This window comes from Neltuma alba, unplaced genomic scaffold (assembly GCF_004799145.2).
Source record: "Neltuma alba isolate B1F8T4 unplaced genomic scaffold, ASM479914v2 tig00013086_pilon, whole genome shotgun sequence".
NCBI lineage: Eukaryota > Viridiplantae > Streptophyta > Magnoliopsida > Fabales > Fabaceae > Neltuma > Neltuma alba.
Genome location: NW_021637414.1, coordinates 183,453 through 204,367, shown reverse-complemented (window position 1 = coordinate 204,367; position 20,915 = coordinate 183,453). Strand labels below are relative to the sequence as shown.

Below are 20,915 nucleotides of genomic sequence, written 5' to 3'. Positions count from 1 at the left end.
CAAATCCAAACATACCCTAACTCCATTTAGACACTAAAGACGTTTAAATAGCTCTTCGAAGCCTTCTTTGATATGACTGCCTAGGGACTGTGCGAGTTTTGAGCTCTCTTCCTTTGAGGAATTTGCCGCTTTGCTAAATCTTCCACACATTTCACGTCTGAGAGGGATGTGAAGGCTCTGGATTTACCTTCGTAGAACTTGGAAAGCCCTCTCCTGCAGATTACACAAAGGACTTCATTTGAGCAAAGGAATATACAAAATTTAAATTAAGCATGATGCCCAAAAGGCTCGAAGTTTTCTCAAGGCACTTGCTTGATGGGAAGTTGAGCCAACATCTCTGAAAAATCATGCAGAGGCTCATCTGAAAATGAGGACGAGGATAACAAAGACAATGAGGATGCATCTGATGAATCTGATGACGATGTTGATTCCAAAAACTGGCTTGAGTCTTTAGAACAGGATACGACGAATGCAGATTCAGGGATTTCTTCTGCAGAAGCTACATTAGGGCTGGTAGCTTTGCTTCTCTTGTCTGTAGATGTAACTGTATCCATCGAAACTCTCAAGAGGATCAAGGAAGAAGCTAGGTGGGTAAGGGCTTTTCCCCTGTATTTCTGACCCTAAACAGAAAAATGAAGTGGGATATAATATAGACATGCCATAGAAGGTTATGCAGTGTTTTTGTACCAGAAAATTTAACCAGAACTACAAGCTCTTCATATTATAATGTTCTCAGTTACCTTTTCGTTGCTCCTTAAGATCGTCATTTTATAGTATATTCTATTGAATCTAGTGTGGTTTCCTAAGGTTATGCCAGGCACTATCTATGTTTCCAAATTCTATGTTTTGTCTCCATATAGGGGTATCAAATAACAACAAAAACTTATGGGAATGGTACGCTGGAATTTCATCCGTATGTCGAGCCCAGTCCGTTGGCATGTTAGATCTTGCCAAATAAAGTTTTGAATCCAAGCTTAACATCAGACAACTAAAATCCCAAAACAAACCCACGTTGGGGGGTAGGGGTGGATCACCTACCTCGAAACGAACTGTCTCTGCCTTCGCACGAAGCATCTTGAATTTCGTTGCATAACGAGATTCCTTTGGAATGAACCTGAAACTTAATTGACAAGGTTGTTTACGATGCTCTTTTAACAGGCATTTTGGCAGGTTTGTGTAATAATACAGATCAAAGGCATCCTAGTTTCAGTTATGCTTTTTTCATCACTGAAGACGGTTATTTCTTTCTTTCATCTCTTGCTGCACATATTTTGACCATTCAATCCATTTAATCGTGCATAAATAACAAAAGACCAAGCTGATGACTCTTTCAATCGAATAATTTTTTAGTGTATCGGCACTGAATTTTTCCAATTACGATTCGCTCTGGTTAATAGTCATAGGTAGCAGGCGGAATGTTTAGCCAGGGTGAGTAAATAGCGAACACAGAAAACAAGGCAACGCCAAAAAAGGGCAGCTTAAATTACACTTCATGTAGCCACAGGAAATGGAAATTCCATGGTACACATTTTTTATTCAAAAACACAAATCTATAAGCCCATACGAAAGAGGAAAACAAAAATTTGCAGTGGGGCTAGTCAGATGCAGATCCATTACAAGAAGTAGAACTGTCACGCACTAAAACCGACAAGGACGTCCAAGTTGTGGTTTCGAAGTTAGAATTGTTGATTATCTTTGGCGTCTCAAAGAGTCCTCAAGCCGGGAGTTTTTTCTTGCACATTCCAAGATGGTCTTATCAGCAGTGATGAAGTACGCAGCAATTGTAGCTGTTCAGGAAACAAGAATCTGATGTTAATTATGTGAATGAATTCAAACTTCGGATGACGGGAGGGACAAGTAAATAGGTTACGCATTTTATTCCCAAATAGATCAGCAGCACAAAATGAATCCTAGTCCTTTTCCAGAACTATATAAATTTGACATCATACCTGCAGAAATAATAAGTGCCTGAGCAGTGTAATTGAGGTTTGCTTTAGCCCAGGGAACTGTACGGACTGCAACCAACTGAAAATTGAAGACAAGAATGAAATAAACTTCAACAGAACAATATAATATTAGAGATGAAGCAAAATTGGGTGCTATTTTCACGCGCGACATATCACTGTCAGTGACAGCCAAACGTTCATGCATCAGTAATCACTAGATTTCCACATCACACTCTTGATTAAGTGCCAGAAGTCTGTAGCCCAGAAGATTAGTTCCGAAACTTCAAAAAAGTCTCTACTCAAACCTGTCATGTGAAAGTTCAATTTAACAATGTTTTTCCTACATGACAATGACATCTGTGGTGTATTGGCATTAAGATGCTCAATAATTTCACCACATCACTATATGATTGTGAGCTAACAGCATACAGGCAATTTCGGGCAGTCAAATATGGCCACAAAAGAAATGATGTAGAAAAACAGAGCAATACCAAACTGTTCAACAGCTGTCTAACGAACAAAGAATTTAGACATGGAATTTAAAATCGCTGATATCATGATTTTGATCGCTCAAAGGCAAGGATCAGAACAAGAAGAAAAAATTCCAACTTTTAACTAGTGATTATTAATTAATGAATGACACTGAGGGTTAAGTTACTTCCCCCCGGGGAGAACTACACAGACTTATCAGAAATACTTTACTAATATGATTTTTTTTTTAACGCCAATTATTCGCATGATTTATGACAGCAAGATCACCAAAATATAGTATCTCATCACAAAAAGAAAATGCTACACCTAGAAAACAAACAGATATCCTTTAAAAAAAAAAAACTCTATCTAAAAAGACGTTCAGCACCCCCATTAGAAGTAAGAGACCAACAATCTAAAAAGTAAAAAATATACCGTGGGAACAGCACTGGCAACGCAAGCAATGGAAGCTGCCCTAAATCCAGCACGAACTCCTTCTGAAATTGAAGCAGAGGATAACATGAATGATGATGTCCAGATTAGAGCGTCATTTGACAAGATGTTAAAATAATATAGCAGGATGTCCAGCTTCAATAGTTTCCCTATTTTCTTGGTTATTATGAGGAGATCCCTCAACAATCAAAGCAGTTGTTATTTGCCTTTCTAAATCAACTAGAGAGATACACTTTCATGAAAATTCAATAAGGGTAAAGTGTTATTTAAACGTATATGAAAGATGATGATTAAATTTAATAGATAAATTTCGGTGAGCAAATCAGAGAACAAGCAATTCGTATAACATCATTAATCACGTGGTTCCCATTCAAACCAATCAAGTAGACAGGGATCTTGTTTAAAATACACAATTAAACTCCGAAAAAAGATGAACCACAAAAATATAAATCGCCCCATTTCAATTCCCACCATTTCCCAAGATTTCTCAGAAAACAAAGAGAGCACGCTCCATGTAAATGATCTACAATACGAACAAGTCTCAAATCAGATAAAAATAAAAAATAATGATACCATCAGTGCATAGCTTAGTCCTCAAAATCTTCTGCTCTTCAGCTGGAGAAGCAATTAAGAAGCCTTTTGTCTGCGAGAGCATATCCCTGAGCTCGGACGGAATACCCATTCTATTCCCTTCCCAAGATTAACTGCAAGACAATCTCTGTGCTTCTTATAAAGTGCCACAGCAGGAGACGCGGTAGAATTTCGCTATGACCTATTCCGCGGCCAGGTTCCTTGAACCGAGCCACCTCTGAAGCAAAGCAAAGAGCGGTTTTGCTCGTGGCGGCCAACAAATTTCCCAGTTGGCGATGAAATTGTCTCAATTACTAGTCCGATACTTAATATAATACATATTTAACTAATTTAATTAGATTAAAGAAGTTAAATAAATTAGTTAACTATAAGAAAAATAATACATTTTTCTTAAAACATTATAATCATCTTTTTTATTATCCATTTTCTTTCTTCTATTTGATTATGAATGAAAAAATATTTATAAAGATAATTTAAAAAAAATTAATAAATAAGATAAATGAATCTTATATTCAACGGTAAAACTAACCCAAAAATTGATTCTCATACTAAGGACGTGCTTTTTAAACAAATAAATAGAGTAGGAGTGATGTGCACGTGGCAACTGAGGCTTGACATGTGCTAGAGGCCATGAGACAGCCGTCTATTTGTCGTCTTTCTCGTCATACCCATAGTGTTTTAAGAACCTGCTCCGGGACACGAAAAATCTGGCGGGGGCAGCTGAAGCTGGCTTCCCTCCGCTTGCCTCCTGGGTCAAGAGTCCATCCATTTCCCTCCATTTATATTAAAATCTCATGCATCCGCTTCTATTAACAACCTTGACTGTCTGCTACCGCTAATTCTTCTTCTTCTTCGTCATCACTCGTTCCCGTGGGTCGGCACCGCTTTTCCTTCCGGTGTCAGAAGTGCAAAATTAGCTATTACTATTTCTGGATTACAAATGAACTCTTATAATTATCACATGAAGTAGTACATCATAACCACCCTGGCTTTATTACACCACTGCAAGTACTCCAAATCCATTCACTTGGTGCTAAAATGCGGTGCACAGCTAACCATGCGTCAACTTTATCAAATTCAGGCCCAACTTTTCGTTTTCCTTCTATTTCCCTATTCAAAATCTATTAACCCCAACATCATCGCCGTTAAGCTCATAGGGGTATGTGGCGCCCGCGCTAATGCGCACCACGGTGCTTTAATCTTCACTCATTACCTTTCAAACCCAAATATCTTCGCTTACAATGCCCTTCTCAAAGCATTTGCTCAGAACAATCTCTGGCAAGGTACGATATATCACTTCAACAAGCAATTGTTAACGCCTGATGCTCCAAACCCAGATGAGTACACGTTCACTTCCGTTCTCAAGGCATGCGCTGGACTTGCCTGACCGGTAGAAGGTGAAAAGGTTCATTGCATTGTCACTAAATATGGATGCGAATCAAACCTTTTTGTGTGTAACTCGCTGGTGGATTTGTCTTTTAAAGTGGGTCAGCTTGGGGATGCTCAGAAGCTATTTGATGAGATGATTTTTAGAGATATTGTATCTTGGAACACTTTACTTTCTGGTCATTGTTTAAGTGGAAACACCAATCAGGCAAGGTGGATTTTCGATGGGATGGGTGAGAAAAACACGGTTTCTTGGTCGACGATGATTAGTGGCTATGCAAAGATGGGCAAGTTATATGAAGCACGCCAGCTTTTTGATAAAATGCCAGAGAGAAATGTAGTTTCATGGAACGCAATGATTTCTGGTTATGCCCAAAATGAGAAGTATTCCCATGCTATAGAGTTATTTCACCAAATGCAACAACAGAGTAATCTGGTGCCCAATGATGTTACACTCGTTAGTGTATTGTCTGCTTGTGCACAGCTTGGAGCACTTGATTTAGGGAAGTGGATTGATAGATTTATAAAGCGAAACAAGATAAAGCTGAGTCTGTTTTTAGGCAACTCACTGGCTGATATGTATGCAAAGTGTGGATGCATAGTGGATGCTAGGCTTGTTTTTGATTCAATGCAGGAAAAAGACGTGACCTCTTGGACTATTATAATCACCGGCTTAGCAATGCACGGGCATGCAAATGAAGCCTTCATCTGCTTTAGAGAAATGATTGAACATGGAATGAGGCCTAGTGATATAACTTTCATGGGGCTACTAACAGCATGTACGCATGCTGGACTGGGTGATGAGGGGCTGGACTATTTTCATATGATGGACCAAGTGTATGGAATTTCTCCTAAGATTGAACACTACGGGTGCGTGGTTGATCTTCTTAGCCGTACTGGTCATCTAAAAAAAGCTGAGAATTTGATCATCTCAATGCCTATAGAGCCTAATGTCATAGTTTGGGGTGCACTTCTTGGTGGGTGTAGGATATATAAAGATGCAGAGAGAGGTGTTCGCATAGCTCAACGCATTCTGGAACTGGATCCTGACCACTCTGGAAGCTATGTCTATCTTGCTAATATACATGCTTCAAAGGGAAGGCTAGATGATGCAGCTAAGTGTAGGTTGAGAATGCGAGATAACGGAGTAATAAAAACACCTGGGTGTAGTTGGATAGAGGTGGATAATACTGTTCATGAGTTCTTCATGGGAGACTTGGACTCACATCCGCAGTCGGAAAAGATTAGTTTAATGATTAGAGAATTAAGATGGAGATTGAAGCTAGCTGGATACAAACCTAAGACAGACATTGTGGTACATAATGTGGATGAAGAAGAAAAGGAGGATGCTTTATCCATTCACAGCGAGAGGTTGGCAACAGCATTTGGGTTAATTAGTACTGGTCAAGGAACGACAATTAGAATAGTAAAAAATCTGGGAGTTTGCGAAGACTGCCATGATGCTATAAAGATGATCTCTCAACTTGTTCAGGGAGAAATTATTGTGCGTGACCGTACTCGGTTCCATCATTTCAGAAAAGGCACATGCTCTTGTAATGACTTTTGGTAGTGAAACAGAGTGACAAGAGATCTCTGGTTCATTTGGGTGAGTATCTATTCAAATGACTAGGGCCCTTGGCAAACAGGAATAGGATAAGATGATGATAGCGTTTGAAAATACTTATAAACATGATTAGTAAATCAAGATAAAACTTTTCTCACATATTTGTTTCGTTAATCATTATTCAAAAGCTATGGTCAGAATCACAATCTATCTTCTTCCGCTGCAGTTGGATTATTTTGGCAGCCAAAAGTCAGACGGAGGTGTTGTTTGGCACAGGGTTCCCCAAAGCTTGACATGAATAGAATTCAAAGTTGAAGATAAAACTATGAATCAGTGGCGGCCCCTATTGGATCTTGGTTACTTGTTCGATGTGTTCCCATTGATGACCTCAATTCCAACTGGAAAGGTGTTTTTGAGAGCTAATGATCTCGGGAAATATGCTTCTCAGATGTTGCATCGCATCCTTTTTTTCTTTTGGCCAACGGCATCGCATCTTTTATTTCATTATCGTTGTATTGTATGTTATACTACCTCCAATTCTAATTATAAGAACTCCTTTGTAATCTATAAATGAGAACTTATAATTAGAACTTTTTCCCCCCATCTTGTGCATTCTGTGGACTTCTTGACTCACCGGCATGCTTAACTTACCGATCAAACAGTATCTTTTTATCCCTCTAGAAATCCTCCATCTAGGTCTATAATTTGAAGGGAAAAAGGATCTGCAGTAGTCAATTAAAAATCATAGATTTTATATGATTATCAGCCCAAAAAATTAATACGCAATGAAGGGAAACAGAGAGAGCAGAGAAAGAAGACCAAAATAAAATTGTACATAGGCAGACAAGCGGAGATTTGAAAGGGAGCAGAAAGAGAGGGAAAGAAGAGATATATGATACCAAATGGCCGCAAGTCATTTGTGATAAGGGCCCAATAAGGGCAAGTTTCGATGGAGAAAGGAGAAGAGACTGAGAGTGTGCAGTAGGGATGGCTAAATTTGGCCCCCAAAAAAAAAATTTCAATGGAAGATGGGAGACTTTTTTAGCACAAAATCCATCCACGTGACGCTTTTACAGGATCATGGACGTTAATTAAGTGCCGCCACCTGTTTTTGTTGCCCACCGCCCACGCTCGATGACGAATACATAAACATCGGATTCTTGAACCATTCTGCGACCAACACTCAATCCTAACGTCAATGTCACTTTGCAAGGAACGGCACATTTTACGATGGATTCAAATATTTTCCAAATATTCAATTCTTCAATTCAACTGCAGGATACTCCTTAGCCATCTAATAACTATCAAAACTGAAGCATCTCACTCATTTCTCTTTCCTCGCTCCAAATACGGCATTGTATCAATTCCAGATCGAACCAGAATAAAACACAGGAACACTTTGGAAAGGAACCATCGGCCCTGGTTGATTTCTATCTTCTTGAGTTGGAAGAATGGGATCAAATGATTCGGGGATGAAGATTGTCCATGGCGAGGCTGGTTTTATACTCGAAGACGTTCCTCACTTCTCCGACTATATTCCTAATCTTCCTGTATCTCTTCTTATTATGTCCTCTCTTTACGCTTTGTTTAAAGAAATCAAATCAATGCTGCTTTAAATATAATAGTGTTTGTTTGTGCTTGCAGACATACCCAAATCCGCTGCGATCTAATCCAGCTTACTCTGTCGTTAAGTAAGTGAAATGTTCCACTATTGTGATTTTCGGATGTGATATTCTAAACTACTTGCTGGTTCTAATTCAACATATATTGGGTCTGTTGATTAAAATATATATATATGTATTGGCTCATGATGCGGCTTCTTTTGTGTTATCAGGCAATATTTTGTTCACGTCGATGACACGATTCCTCAGAAGGTTCACTTTTGCATCTTACTTGTATCATACTCTATTAATTGTGCAATCATGCTTAAGCAGCACAGTTTTCCGTCACCTGATCAGCTCATTTCTTAACCTTCTGTATTTTATAGAGCAGAAGAGAAATTTTCTTTTAGGTTCTTGTTTTCCAATAATATTATAACATGATGCCAATGATTACATCTTTTGTTGGCCTCCCAAATAGATTGTTGTTCACAAGGATAGTCCAAGAGGAGTACATTTTCGACGAGCCGGAGCCCGCCAAAGGGTAATTTGCCTTTCTGTATTTAGTTATTATTATTGTTGAGATTTGAATCAATGAATATGCTGCTGTTATTTCAGGTGTATTTTAACTCGGATGACGTGCGTGCATGTATTGTTACATGCGGTGGTCTCTGCCCTGGGCTCAATACCGTCATAAGGGAAATTGTGTGTGGTCTTTCGTACATGTACGGTGTCCACAAGGTCATTGGTATAGATGTGAGTGCTAAACTCTTTTACTTCACGTTCAATTCATTATCTTTTCCTTTCGAGTACGTTAGCAGCACTTTTCCTTGATCAATTCTTTTCAAAGTAAAATATGCGCATGAACAAAAATGACACTATCATAAGGTTATGACAGCTGATTGATATAACATAATCAAGCTAAATTGAGAAAATAGACAAATCCAACATTTGGATTTTCACCTGGGATTGGGTGGTTTGCTGTTTTTTTTTTTTTCCTGTGTAAAATGGCTTGCTGTTATTTATTAATAAGACTTTAGTGATTCAGTTTCACCACCAACCTAAATCTGGCTATATACATACAGGGGGGTTATAAAGGTTTCTATTCCAAGAATACTGTTACTCTAACACCCAAGGTGGTCAATGATATTCACAAGCGTGGAGGTACAATTCTTGGAACATCAAGAGGAGGCCATGATAAGACTAAGATAGTTGACAGCATCCAGGATCGCGGAATTAATCAGGTTTGCTATGTGCTTAACACATTCAGAAAAAAGATTTCTGAGCAGGTTATTGTTATGGCATGAGTGCTTACTGTTTTAGTTACGGTTAAAGGTTTACATTATTGGAGGAGATGGAACTCAGAGAGGAGCAGCTGTGATTTATGAGGTACACTGAATCAAAAGATGTCATGTTAGAATTCTCCCCCCGGTCAATTAAGATGGACATTTATTTCACTCAAAGAAGAAATATTTTTAATATATATATTCTTACTAATATGCATCTGGATGTGTACATATCATCTGCATCATCATATTTGCCGCCTTTGTAGTCCTACTGGTTCAATCCAGATTAGAATCCAATGTAGTTTTTAGATGGTACTTTGACGCTAAAATGTGTGTGTGTAATTGCCTTTTGTTGTTTGTTCACGCGGTTAAGTCATTGGTTGATTGGTGAATAGTGCTTTAATAACTTAATTCTAAAGTCTAGTTATCCTTATACCTTTGTTATTTCTGATATTGTACTCCTTAGAAAGCAATTAAGGCAATAAATTCTTGTACATAAAACCGGTTGCCAAAAATGTTTACGAGGTACATAGTGCAATAAATGGCCCTCGATACTTGGGTTCAGCTTGGTGGAAATTCGAATTGAACATGTGGGTGAATATGACCTAAAAGCAATATGGAGTGGTGAAATAGTCTGATTGTCCCAATATCGTTCCTACCATCTTTCGTTATATGAGGCAAGCATTCTAAACAGACATTGGTTATCATACAGGAAGTCAGACGGCGAGGTCTCAAAGTGGTGATTGCTGGGATTCCTAAAACCATAGATAATGACATCCCGGTATGCTTAATCACATGGTTTTAATTTATTTATAATGAAATCTTTTTATCATCACTACTTTTGCCAGAGGAGTTTATTATTAATAAAATTAACTTCAATTTCCTTTCTTTGCTTTAGGTTATTGACAAGTCCTTTGGTTTTGATACTGCCGTTGAGGAGGCTCAACGTGCTATCAACGCAGCACATGTTGAGGCTAGTAGTACTGAGAATGGAATTGGAGTTGTAAAGCTAATGGGACGCTACAGTGGTACACTTCACATTTGGGTTTGATTCACCGATATCTCATAGGCTTCTAATTTAGATTTTGCAGACCCTAAGTCCCCTAATCCAAATATAAATGAATCACTGTTTATCGTTTACTCTCTTTGAATCCTTTTTGTTCATTGTTTTTTATGTTATCATGGGTACTTGTGCCTTCAGGTTTCATTGCAATGTATGCCACTCTTGCTAGTAGAGATGTGGACTGTTGCCTGATTCCAGAGTCACCATTCTACCTTGAAGGAAAGGGTGGACTTTATGAATTTATTGAAAAGAGACTAAAAGAAAATGGACATATGGTTATAGTCATAGCCGAGGGAGCAGGGCAAGATCTTCTTGACGCCATGGATGAGAAAGATGCCTCTGGAAACAAGCTACTTAAAGATGTCGGCCTCTGGATATCTCAGAAGATTAAGGTACTTCATATGATCAAGAATGCTCTTAATATATGATTGTTTTACTGAACTTCCATGTATTAGAGATATTGCATAATGCGAACACAGTTAATTATTCTTTCACGTTTTTTCTGTGTCCACCAGTGTTTTTTTTTTTTTTTAATTTTCAGCTGAACATTTAATTTTCTACAATAGGACCACTTTGCAAGGCAAAATAAGATGCCCATCACTCTTAAATATATAGGTCAGTTTCTCTAATTTTGTCCTCTTCCCTATTTCCCCCTAATTGACTTCTTTGTTTAGTTACCCAAATCTACATATGAGGAGGGATGAAAGTTAGAGGTTAGGAGTACTTAACTGAGTTATCTGTCAGATCCTACTTACATGATCCGGGCGATTCCAAGCAATGCATCAGACAATGTCTATTGCACACTTCTTGCTCAGAGTGCAGTTCATGGGGCAATGGCAGGGTATACTGGCTTCACAACCGGCCTGGTCAATGGAAGACATACATATATTCCATTTAATGTGAGTTATACCTTATGCTATTGTAACAATGTATAACATTTTTTCACTGCATGTGTCTGAGTGAAGCAATGGTCCTCCATTTTTCATGCGAGTTCACCACTAATCCAGAAGGATGGTGATGAAAAACAGCCAATAGAGCATAATGCTTGCTTGCTTTCTTCTCTGCTCTTCCTAAAGTTTCTATAGAGAGTTGGTATATGAACAAGATTAGAATCGTTTCTGACAAAACGATATCATATCCAAAATTTGGCACCCAGAGAATCATTGAGAGGCAGAACAAGGTTGTAATTACTGATAGAATGTGGGCAAGACTCCTTTCTTCGACCAACCAGCCAAGCTTTATAAGTCCAAAAGATGTTAATGAAACTAAGGAGGAGGAGCTGCCCATCACTCTGTTGTTGGACAGGGACGAATGTGAGGATAAACAACCGTCAGAAAATAATGCCAAAAACCATATCAGGACGGAGAAGAAAGGAAACAAGTAGACATCAGCTTCTTCATCTGCTACCATATGCGGGGGAACATAGCTTGAAGAGTAAGCGATTTACTTCTTTTCTTACATTGGCAATTTATTTTTTTATTTTTTAAATTATGGCCATGTTCCAGCTTGGTCATATCATCTGTATTTTTCATTAAGTGGACTAATGGTGTCTCTTCAAAGTTAAGGAATCAAAAACAGAATTAAATAAATTTAAGAGATGAAACTAAAAGCTGAAATAAAACTCTTGCTTCTTGTCATTCTTTTAAAAAAATTTAGTGATTTTAAAAGCCACGAGATAAAAAATGAAAATAAATAAGTTCATGGGATGAAAATAAATTTTAATGTGAAGAAGTGAAGATGTACGCTTCTGTTGCTTTCTTTCTTTTTTTTTCATTTTTTTTTGGGGGTAGGGAGAACGGAGTTAACTTTTAACACTAATACTAGATATTTAATAAACCTGTGACGGATTAAGGATTTATTTGGTATACTTAGCACAATTAAAATTGTCATTCTTAAGGAAAGCATTGTAAGTATTAGGAGCGCCATAAGCGTAGCAACGACCCTCCTGGGTGTTATAAATCTTCAATTTTAAATCCAGTCAAGGCCACATGCGATCTCAGTGGAGTTGCTCCCAACTAATACAATCAAACTTTGTGTGCATAATTTTTAATTAAAAGCAACATTTGATCTAACTCAATACTTCTACTTCTATTGCTTTAAACTATATACTACTCGAGTCCTAAATATAAGAATTAGCTGACTAATTTGAGTAGATTAAAAAAATAAGTTAAGTTAATTATTTGTAACAAATCGGTGTTGGTTTTTCTAAAATATCCTTGTTAATCAAGTATATTAGCTAAAACTATCATGATTAAAAGGACTATCTTGAAGAAAAATAGATAAATATGAGAGACATAGTGGATTGGGATCTTATATTTAGAATCAAAATAAAAGTCAAACAAAATTTTATATTAAAAACCAGAGGTAGTATTGTGGACTTAATTTATTTTGGATAATGGAGTTCAAGTGTTCAACCATCTATGAGCTTATTCCTCTGCACATCAAGTGGGCTACATGATAATCCCCTGATTGTTTCAATGGTTATTCGTGATTTTCCTTTTTCATACGGGAACACGTTATATCATTTTTATGCCATGACTGATAAATATTTTAAGTTTTGGGCCCTTTATTGGGAAAATCAAAAAATTTCACATGGTAAGGTAGAATAGGACCCTGCTTAAGCACATGAGAAAAGAGTCCTATTGTAGCATCACGGCACCTTAATAAAATATATAGGGAGAACAACAAGCCGTTGAAGATGAAGAAACCAAAACTCAAAACAAGGATGTAGGTATTCAGCCCTATTGGACTTCGATCAAATTTATGGGGAAAACAAAAGCAAAATAAATGAGCTCAAAATTAAACGAAAGAACTAAAAATAGATAATAAGAAGGGAAAAAGACAAAAAAAATGACATGTTAACTTGGGAATGAAAATACCAAATTGTCATTCATTTATTTATTATTTTCAAAATACGAAAGCCCCCACTAGTTGGCCGGTCGCCGAAACTCTGGTGGAGGCAGTCACCGGAGCTTTGATGACTGGCCGACAATTAGTCACTAGAGCTCCGACAGTCAGAAATAATTTTTTGACAATTTTTACAACTTCAATATAACAGTTAACTACTTTTATAACGCTATTAACAACTTTAGTATAGCAGTTAACAACAGGTTTTTTAGGAAATTCAATAAGCTCCGGCGACCGGAAACAATTTTTTTGAAAATTTTTACAACTTTAGTATAACAGTTAACAACTTTTATAATGCTATTAATAATTTCAATATATCAGTTAACAACAGGTTTTAAAGGAAATTCAACAATTGGTTGTCAAAGTTTCGGCGACCAGAAACAATTTTTTAAAAAAATTTTACAACTTCAGTATAACGGTTAACAACTTTTGTAATGCTATTAACAATTTCAGTATATCAATTAACAACAGGTTTTTCAGAAAATTCAACAATTGCTCCGGCGACCCGAAACAATTTTTAAAATTTTTTTACAATTTCAGTATAATGGTTAACAACAGGTTTTTTGAGAAATTCAACAAGTTCTAGTGGATGGAAACAATTTTTTTAAAATTTTTTATAACTTCAGTATAACAGTTAACAACTTTTGTAACGCTATTAACAACTTCAGTATATCAATTAACAACAGGTTTTTTGAAAAATTCAACAATTAGTCGCCGGGGCTTCAGTGGCTGGAAACAATTTTTTTTTTAAATTTTTATAATTTCAGTATAATAGTTAACAACTTTTGTAAAGCAATTAATAACAGATTTTTTGATAAATTCAAAAATAGTATTTTTACAACTTTAATAATACCATTAACAAGTTCCAAGCAATTAATAACAGATTTTTTGATAAATTCAAAAAATAGTATTTTTACAACTTTAATAATATCAGTAACAAGTTCCATAACTCTATTAACAATTTATATATAGTATTTAACAACATGTTTTCTTAAAAATTCAAAAAATAGCATTTTTGTAACTTTAACAACTACTGTTTTTAAAAAAAAAATTATAATTTCAGTATAGCGATTAACAACTTTTATAATGTTATTAACAATTTCAGTATATCAATTAACAATAAGTTTTTTGAAAAATTCAATTTACAACTTCAGTAATATCTTAACAAATTCCATAACTTTATTAACAACTTTGATATAAATTTAACAATAGGTTTTTCTAAAAATTCAAAAAAATAGCATTTTTATAACTTTAACAACTACTTATTTTTGAAAATTTTTACAACTTCAGTTTAACAGTTAATACCTTTTATAATTCTATTAACAACTTTGATATAGCAGTTAACAATAGGTTTTTCGAGAAATTCAACAAATAGCATTTTGACAGCTTCAATAATACCGTTAACAAACTCAAAAACCTATTGTTAACCGTTATACTGAAATTCTAAAAAAATTTTAAAAAATTGTTTCCCATCACCGGAGCAATTGTTGAATTTCCCGAAAAACCTGTTGTTAATTGATATACGGGAGTTGTTAATAACGTTACAAAAGTTGTTAACTGTTATACTGAAGTTGTAAAGATTTTTAAAAAAATTGTTTCCGGTCGCCAGAGCTCCGACAACTAAATATTGAATTTCCTGAAAAACCTGTTGTTAACTAATATACTGAAGTTGTTAATAGCGTTATAAGAGTTGTTAACTGTTTGTAAAAATTTTCAAAAAAATTGTTTTCGACCGCGGGAGTTTGTTGAATTTCCCAAAAAACCTGTTGTTAACTGCTATAGCGTTACAAAACTGGTTAACTATTATACTAAAATTGTAAAAATTATCAAAAAAATTCTTTTTGACCGCGAGAACTTCGGTGACCAATTGTTCGCCGGCCACCGGAGTTCCGGCCACTGGCTGGCCAGTAAGGGTTCTGATATTTTAAAAACAATAAATAAAATGAAAGGCAATTTAGTCTTTTTATTTGCCAAGATAATGCCAGTTTGGTCTCATATGACCAAAATGGGATTATGCAAGTTCGGACATTCTGGTCATCCCCAAATTAACATGTCATTTTTTTGTCTTTTTCCCTGATAAGAAAACCACGAAAGTTCTAATTTCTCCCAACCTGCAGTCCGTACAATCCCTTAACTTGTACGTATATCGATGCGAAATATATTAGTTGAACTTGTCACAGACATCGGCTAATTCGCCAGATCTCAAAGCTTTTTGCCTTATGATGCATTTGCTTGTGAGAAATGGATGTAAAGGAGAAAAAAAAAAAAAAAGAGGTTAACCCGAGAAATTGATACGAATTCTTAGTCTTTGGCAAAAATTTGTATTGTTGCTTCATCTTTAGACTTACTTTAGTTACTAAAATCTAGTAATTAAATTAAAATTTAGAAAAATTAATTGTTTAATTTCTAAACTCATATGACTCAGTTCCTCAAATTTCGGTCATTTCATTATTTAATCTCTACATTTTTTATAAAAAAAAAACTAATCTTTTAAGGGAGTTATAAAATATAATGACCAGTCTTTATTAGAAAATATATGCACATTTAATACTTAACAAAGCTTCTAATAAAAAGATACCTGTGCATAAAAAATAAAAAAAAACTTAAGAGACCAATAAATTAAATGGTTACAACTTTTAGGTTTTGAAATAAATCAAATCAAAAGTATGAAAATTTAATTATTGATTTTTCCGTAAATTTTGTTTGCTTCCGCAAAATATACATACTTTTTATTTGGAGTACAAGTACTTGCTCCCCTTTTTGGTAGTACAAGAAACTTCGGGGCTGCATGAGCGCTCGAACATATTTTACTTTGAACTAGAGATCACAAGTCAATTCCCGATTTCTCCCCGCAGGGCTTACAACAATCAAATAATAACTAGTAACATATATCAATGGAGGGACAAGAATATACGTACGTAACACATGCTGGATATCAAATAGACCTCATCTCTACCGAGCGACTGCTACAGACAGTTTACATTACACTTTCCGGATCCAGAAAGCTGCCATCTTGGGAATGAAATACTAGCATTTGTATACACCAGAGGGCTCTGCGTTCTGAACAATCCACGGATGTTCCAGAAGCTTGTGTAATGGTAGACGTTGAGAGGAATCCTTCACCAGCATCTGTTGCCGACAAGTAGCAAAGGGAAAAATGCTCAGACAAAGTGATTGACAAAAATATGTTGAGAGGGAAAAGCGTGAGAGCACAAAAAAAGGAGACCTGGCTGATGAGGTCCTTTGCAGCAGAGGACACAATTGGTTTGGGAGGAAACTTGAGATCCACTTGGATTATTCTGCAAAATATGATCAGAATGTCCAGATGCTTAACAATGAAAGACATCATAATATCAATTTGATTCCTTCCACATTCATCATATAATTTAATTAGTCATCATGTGAAAACAAAGACCTAGTAGGATTATCTAGGTCCCACGGATAATGCAAATGCTAGTTTAGATTCTCATGCTTACCTTCTGTATGTCTCAGAATGTTCTTTAGCCTCAAAAGGAGGGACTCCATATAGAAACTCATAACACAGGACGCCAAGGCTCCATATATCAACGCTTGCATCATGTTCTACACTCTCCACTGTTGAAGCATCAAAATAAGAAAATTAGGAGTTACATCGGAAAAAATGATGCTTGTAATGATAAAAATGGATGAAAAATATAAATCAACAAACGCATTGATACATACCCATTTCAGGAGGAAGATAATCTAGTGTGCCACACATGGTCCGCCTGCGGTTAAATGTGTGCACCGACCACCCAAAGTCTGCAATTTTCAGTTCACCCTGACAAATAACGTGATCAGCACAAGATAAACAAAATAGACAACAGTCTAGATAAACACACCTGGGCGCCAATAAGAAGGTTCTCAGGTTTAATGTCTCTATGTATTACATGCTTTCCATGGCAATATATGAGGGCTCGGGCCAATGAAGCAACATACTGCTCAAATCACAAACAAAAACCATAACTAAACAACGTTTAAAAAACAAAAAGAATCAACAGCAAAACAGTTAATGATGTCTTCTGACAATAGCATTCTCCTCATCATTTATCACACATGATGGCGCGAGTATGCATTCTGTACTCTATAGCACTGAAGTTGGACGAGTTATCAAACTAGTTCCAGTTTTGTACACTTGATTCAATTCAAATTAAGAAAAATAAAACTTAAGTTAGTAGACCGCATAAATTCGTCAACAAAAACTCCACAGGGGAGGAACGATATAGAAAGGATAAGCGCAGTTGCATGACATGTACTCACAGTAGCTGCACGTCTTTCACTGAAATATTTGCATTTCTGTAATTCCTTGTAAAGTTCACCTTTTGGGGCGTACTCTAAAATCAAATAAACGCGTTTCTGCAGGAAAGTAGTATGATAGACAATATGTTAATACGCAGCGTTATCTCCCCTTCTCAGCAAAACACAGAAGGAAGAAGAGGAACCTGATCATAAAAGTATCCATAAAGGCGTAAAATGTTGGGATGTCGCAGATGACTTTGGATTTCAACTTCTCGCCTAAGTTGATGCTCAACTTGGGACTGTTGCAATTGGCTCTTGAAGAGGACTTTCAGAGCAACAATGTGATTACTCTGTTTCCGATGCACATATTTCATCAAATTAATTACACAGACAAAACAAAGAAATAGAAAAGGTGAATTTTCACAACTATTGCATAAAAAATGTAATGGAAAAAAAAGTGACTATATTAGATTGATATGAAGGGTTTTGCATGGTAAAATGAAATGTGTGTTTTACAAAGACATATACCCCACATAAACATTGCCCAGGCGACTGGGCTTAGCTCAAGTGAACCGAACCCTGAGGGATGGCAAAAAGCGAAAAAATCGATGACTTGTGTATAAAGGTAATGTGAAAAAAATTATAGGCCAAACTGATACACAGACACCCCTGTGAAACGAATAAACTAATTCAATGTAGCAGAGATCTGATTTAACCATTACCAGACATAATAACCCAATATTTCTTTCGAAAAAAAGGCAACTATAACCTCAAGTGAAGTGAACCCTGAGGGATGGCAAAAAGCGAAAAAATCAATGACTTGTATATACAGGTAATGCGAAAAAATTTATAGGCCAAACTGATACACAAACACCTCTGTGAAACGAATAAGCTAATTCAATGTAGCAGAGATCTGATTTAACCATTACCAGACATAATAACCCGATATTTCTTCCAAAAAAAGGCAACAGTTAGAATGCCAATCAAAGTAAGAAAAACTTACTCTCTTTTCTCTGGCCAAATAGACATGCCCAAATTTTCCCCTTCCAAGAGGCTTTCCAATATCAAAGTCGTTGAGGGTCCACCTTCTATTCTCCACAGCAGAAGCCTCAGAAGAAGCCTGAAATTGAAGTAAGAAAAAAGAAGAGTTAAGACGAACACGCATCTCATATGCGAGTGCAAGATCTTGTCGCAAATGGCTACTATACAAATTCGGAATTCAGGAGGAGCCCAAGGCTTCGATTGGACCACCCTGATTTGAAATTCCTATTCCTAACTAGTTTAAAATTTAAATTCAGAGGAAAGGACACTCTTAAGAAGAATGAAAAAAACAGAAGAGAAGCAAGATTTGACGTCTTCGACAAATATAATTCCACGATTCACGAATTCTTTACGCTCTTTGTTAATAACCGGAGGTTCCAGAATCGCATTGACAATTTCAGATATCTTTTGTCTTTCTCTATTTCCAAGTCGGACATTACAATCAATGCATCCCATAGAAGAATTAAAAACACCTGTAACAATATCTACGACCTTGAATCGGAAACCCTAGGTTCTGGATTCGTCAATGCGATGGAGAAATCGACTATTATAAGATGGGAGATAGAGAGAAAAATGTCATATCATATTATCTTACGGACTACCTTGTCATAAGATGGGGGCTGAGGCTGAGTCTCTGCTGCAATCGCCATGAGTTCGCGACGGACCGAGAATTACGATTCGGAGAAGAGAGATGAAACGAATAGGAGCTTGCAAGGACCGGCCGGAAAGGGAGAATTATTCAATGAGCTTTACAACGGTCGAGTGCTGATTATCCGCCACGTGGTCCAATACCGCTCAAAACATTTTTCAAATGTTCCCTTACGTTACCCCAAAAAAAAAAAACAAATAAAAGAAGAAAGACTGAAAGAGGAGCGTCTTACGAGATCTGAGTTTTTAAACTCGGAAGTCATTGATTAGAAGCCAAACACTTCTTGATATGCAAAATAAGTATGAAAAAAAAATCTTAATTTACGTAAAATTATTTTTTAAAAGTATTTTTTTGTCCAAACAAAATAGCCTTTAAGTTTCAAGGATTAACACTAATCTCAAAATGGATTATGCACCTTTTTGGCTTTGAGCAAGGTTTTTTCCCCAAAAAAAAATATCGTGGATCAAATTATTGTGAGGTTCCAAATAAAAAAACAAGATAATTATTAAAAAATTTAAATAAAAAGATTAGAACCTATTATTAAAAGCTTAATTGTTATGACACTTTTTAGTATTTATCCTTTTTTTTTTCCTTTCTCAAGACTTTAGCAATTCTTCCTAATTATTAATTCATCATCAATCAAATTATTATCATAGCAGTTTTTTTTTTAAAAAAAAAAAAAAAGCAGCTATTTTAGGCATTCCGTGCCTATTCTCAACGGTCTGATTGGTTTTTTTGTTGGGGTATGATATCTGTCTAAAATGGACCCACGTTTGCTTTCCGTATATTGTCCAGCCCATTCCCTGAAATGTGCTCGCCACTGGGAGCCCAGCTTTCACAGGTCAGGGAGCATGAACAGTTGCTTCTTTGTTGGGAAAATTATCCCAACACACGTTAGCACAGATGGATGAGGATCTGTGTCTGGAGGATGGGAATGGAGCTGGCTTGTTTGGAAGGGTAGCCCCATAATTAGGCCTCTGCAAGTCCCGAGTGGGAGGATACTCTAGAGTTTCACAAAAAAAAAAAAAAAAGTACTCACAGGCTTTAAATAAAAAAATTAAATACAAATAGATCATCTAAATTAACCTCCATATTTATAAGTTGCATTATGTCAGTCAAACTTATAAATATTAATTTTTTAGAATCTATTGGTCCGAAATGAAATTTAGGGACCTATAGTATTTTATTGAAATTCATGAGTAATTTTGTCTGATTTTTAATGACACCGATTATGCTCGGACAAAAAGAACATAGATCAGTGTATTTATAGCTCTGGCTGGCACCAAGTGTAGAACCATTACAGAGACACAGATTTTTCTAATAAAAAAACAACGAGTATACTAAAAAATAAGAGGCCTGCATTTTTTTTTATTTAAGACGATAACTTTTATAATGAATTCTCTTTTTGAACGGCTTCCGTAGAGAAAGTGATGAAAAAGGAAATGGGTGAGAAACGGCCATATTTACAGAGAAGGGACACTAGTCAGTTAGGGAGACAGGTGTTGGTAAGGTGGGAGATGCAATTTCATGCAAAGCCGCCACCAGACTCAAAGCATTCTCAACTCGTGCCGCGTAATCTGCCACTCGGCTCCACCTCTTTCCTATATACCACTTCTCTCCTTCTTCACATGACCCCCCATTAGTCTCTGAAATCTCCTCTCCACCAAACAGCTCTCAAATATATCCCACTTCTCCTTCCTCAG

The 20,915-nt window shown here is 36.3% G+C and overlaps 5 protein-coding genes and 1 long non-coding RNA gene across 6 annotated transcripts; 3 read left to right on the top strand and 3 right to left on the bottom strand.

Annotated features, from left to right (window-relative positions):
• Positions 1 to 114: 114 nt before the first annotated feature.
• Positions 115 to 1,097, bottom strand: LOC114734326 (uncharacterized). Its single transcript, XM_028921939.1, has 2 exons — positions 1,039 to 1,097; positions 115 to 620 (listed from the first exon to the last, which is right to left on the bottom strand). Exons 1-2 carry the CDS (start codon positions 1,072 to 1,074, stop codon positions 300 to 302), a joined length of 357 nt encoding a protein of 118 aa, XP_028777772.1. The 5' UTR covers positions 1,075 to 1,097; the 3' UTR covers positions 115 to 299.
• Positions 1,098 to 1,450: 353 nt separating this feature from the next.
• On the bottom strand, positions 1,451 to 3,683 carry LOC114734363 (early nodulin-93). Its single transcript, XM_028921990.1, has 4 exons — positions 3,444 to 3,683; positions 2,853 to 2,914; positions 1,950 to 2,025; positions 1,451 to 1,787 (listed from the first exon to the last, which is right to left on the bottom strand). Exons 1-4 carry the CDS (start codon positions 3,550 to 3,552, stop codon positions 1,690 to 1,692), a joined length of 345 nt encoding a protein of 114 aa, XP_028777823.1. The 5' UTR covers positions 3,553 to 3,683; the 3' UTR covers positions 1,451 to 1,689.
• Positions 3,684 to 4,518: 835 nt separating this feature from the next.
• LOC114734338 (pentatricopeptide repeat-containing protein At5g66520-like) lies at positions 4,519 to 6,269 on the top strand. The gene is made up of 3 exons (XM_028921967.1): positions 4,519 to 4,744; positions 4,946 to 6,162; positions 6,246 to 6,269. Exons 1-3 carry the CDS (start codon positions 4,519 to 4,521, stop codon positions 6,267 to 6,269), a joined length of 1,467 nt encoding a protein of 488 aa, XP_028777800.1.
• Positions 6,270 to 6,295: 26 nt separating this feature from the next.
• Positions 6,296 to 6,834, top strand: LOC114734323 (uncharacterized). Its single transcript, XR_003739149.1, has 2 exons — positions 6,296 to 6,453; positions 6,638 to 6,834. It is a non-coding gene; the product is annotated as an uncharacterized LOC114734323 (long non-coding RNA).
• A 971-nt stretch (positions 6,835 to 7,805) lies between these two features.
• On the top strand, positions 7,806 to 11,742 carry LOC114734337 (ATP-dependent 6-phosphofructokinase 6-like). Its single transcript, XM_028921966.1, has 13 exons — positions 7,806 to 7,961; positions 8,056 to 8,102; positions 8,246 to 8,285; positions 8,491 to 8,553; positions 8,628 to 8,765; positions 9,095 to 9,253; positions 9,345 to 9,398; positions 10,008 to 10,076; positions 10,194 to 10,323; positions 10,497 to 10,750; positions 10,925 to 10,973; positions 11,103 to 11,257; positions 11,515 to 11,742. Exons 1-13 carry the CDS (start codon positions 7,863 to 7,865, stop codon positions 11,740 to 11,742), a joined length of 1,485 nt encoding a protein of 494 aa, XP_028777799.1. The 5' UTR covers positions 7,806 to 7,862.
• Positions 11,743 to 16,219: 4,477 nt separating this feature from the next.
• LOC114734330 (serine/threonine-protein kinase Aurora-2) lies at positions 16,220 to 19,256 on the bottom strand. The gene is made up of 9 exons (XM_028921944.1): positions 19,166 to 19,256; positions 18,526 to 18,642; positions 17,726 to 17,872; positions 17,544 to 17,639; positions 17,126 to 17,221; positions 16,968 to 17,064; positions 16,742 to 16,859; positions 16,492 to 16,564; positions 16,220 to 16,394 (listed from the first exon to the last, which is right to left on the bottom strand). The coding sequence occupies exons 1-9, from the start codon at positions 19,211 to 19,213 to the stop codon at positions 16,293 to 16,295; spliced, it is 894 nt and encodes a 297-aa protein (XP_028777777.1). The 5' UTR covers positions 19,214 to 19,256; the 3' UTR covers positions 16,220 to 16,292.
• Positions 19,257 to 20,915: the final 1,659 nt, after the last annotated feature.

Excerpts from the sequence above, each read along its gene's own strand:
- LOC114734326 (XM_028921939.1), bottom strand. The coding sequence starts at position 1,074 with ATGCTTCGTGCGAAGGCAGAGACAGTTCGTTTCGAG. Across the intron at positions 621-1,038 it reads CAGAGACAGTTCGTTTCGAG|GGTCAGAAATACAGGGGAAA; the intron begins GTAGGTGATCCA and ends TTTTCTGTTTAG.
- LOC114734363 (XM_028921990.1), bottom strand. The coding sequence starts at position 3,552 with ATGGGTATTCCGTCCGAGCTCAGGGATATGCTCTCGCAGACAAAAGGC. Across the intron at positions 2,915-3,443 it reads GACTAAGCTATGCACTGATG|AAGGAGTTCGTGCTGGATTT; the intron begins GTATCATTATTT and ends CTTCAATTTCAG. Across the intron at positions 2,026-2,852 it reads TTGCCAGTGCTGTTCCCACG|TTGGTTGCAGTCCGTACAGT; the intron begins GTATATTTTTTA and ends TTCAATTTTCAG.
- LOC114734338 (XM_028921967.1), top strand. The coding sequence starts at position 4,519 with ATGCGTCAACTTTATCAAATTCAGGCCCAACTTTTCGTTTTCCTTCTA. Across the intron at positions 4,745-4,945 it reads TCAGAACAATCTCTGGCAAG|TGGGTCAGCTTGGGGATGCT; the intron begins GTACGATATATC and ends TGTCTTTTAAAG. Across the intron at positions 6,163-6,245 it reads AACCTAAGACAGACATTGTG|TACTGGTCAAGGAACGACAA; the intron begins GTACATAATGTG and ends TGGGTTAATTAG.
- LOC114734337 (XM_028921966.1), top strand. The coding sequence starts at position 7,863 with ATGGGATCAAATGATTCGGGGATGAAGATTGTCCATGGCGAGGCTGGT. Across the intron at positions 8,286-8,490 it reads ATGACACGATTCCTCAGAAG|ATTGTTGTTCACAAGGATAG; the intron begins GTTCACTTTTGC and ends CCTCCCAAATAG. Across the intron at positions 10,324-10,496 it reads GCTAATGGGACGCTACAGTG|GTTTCATTGCAATGTATGCC; the intron begins GTACACTTCACA and ends TTGTGCCTTCAG.
- LOC114734330 (XM_028921944.1), bottom strand. The coding sequence starts at position 19,213 with ATGGCGATTGCAGCAGAGACTCAGCCTCAGCCCCCATCTTATGACAAG. Across the intron at positions 17,640-17,725 it reads ATGGATACTTTTATGATCAG|AAACGCGTTTATTTGATTTT; the intron begins GTTCCTCTTCTT and ends ACTTTCCTGCAG. Across the intron at positions 16,395-16,491 it reads CAAAGGACCTCATCAGCCAG|ATGCTGGTGAAGGATTCCTC; the intron begins GTCTCCTTTTTT and ends TGTCGGCAACAG.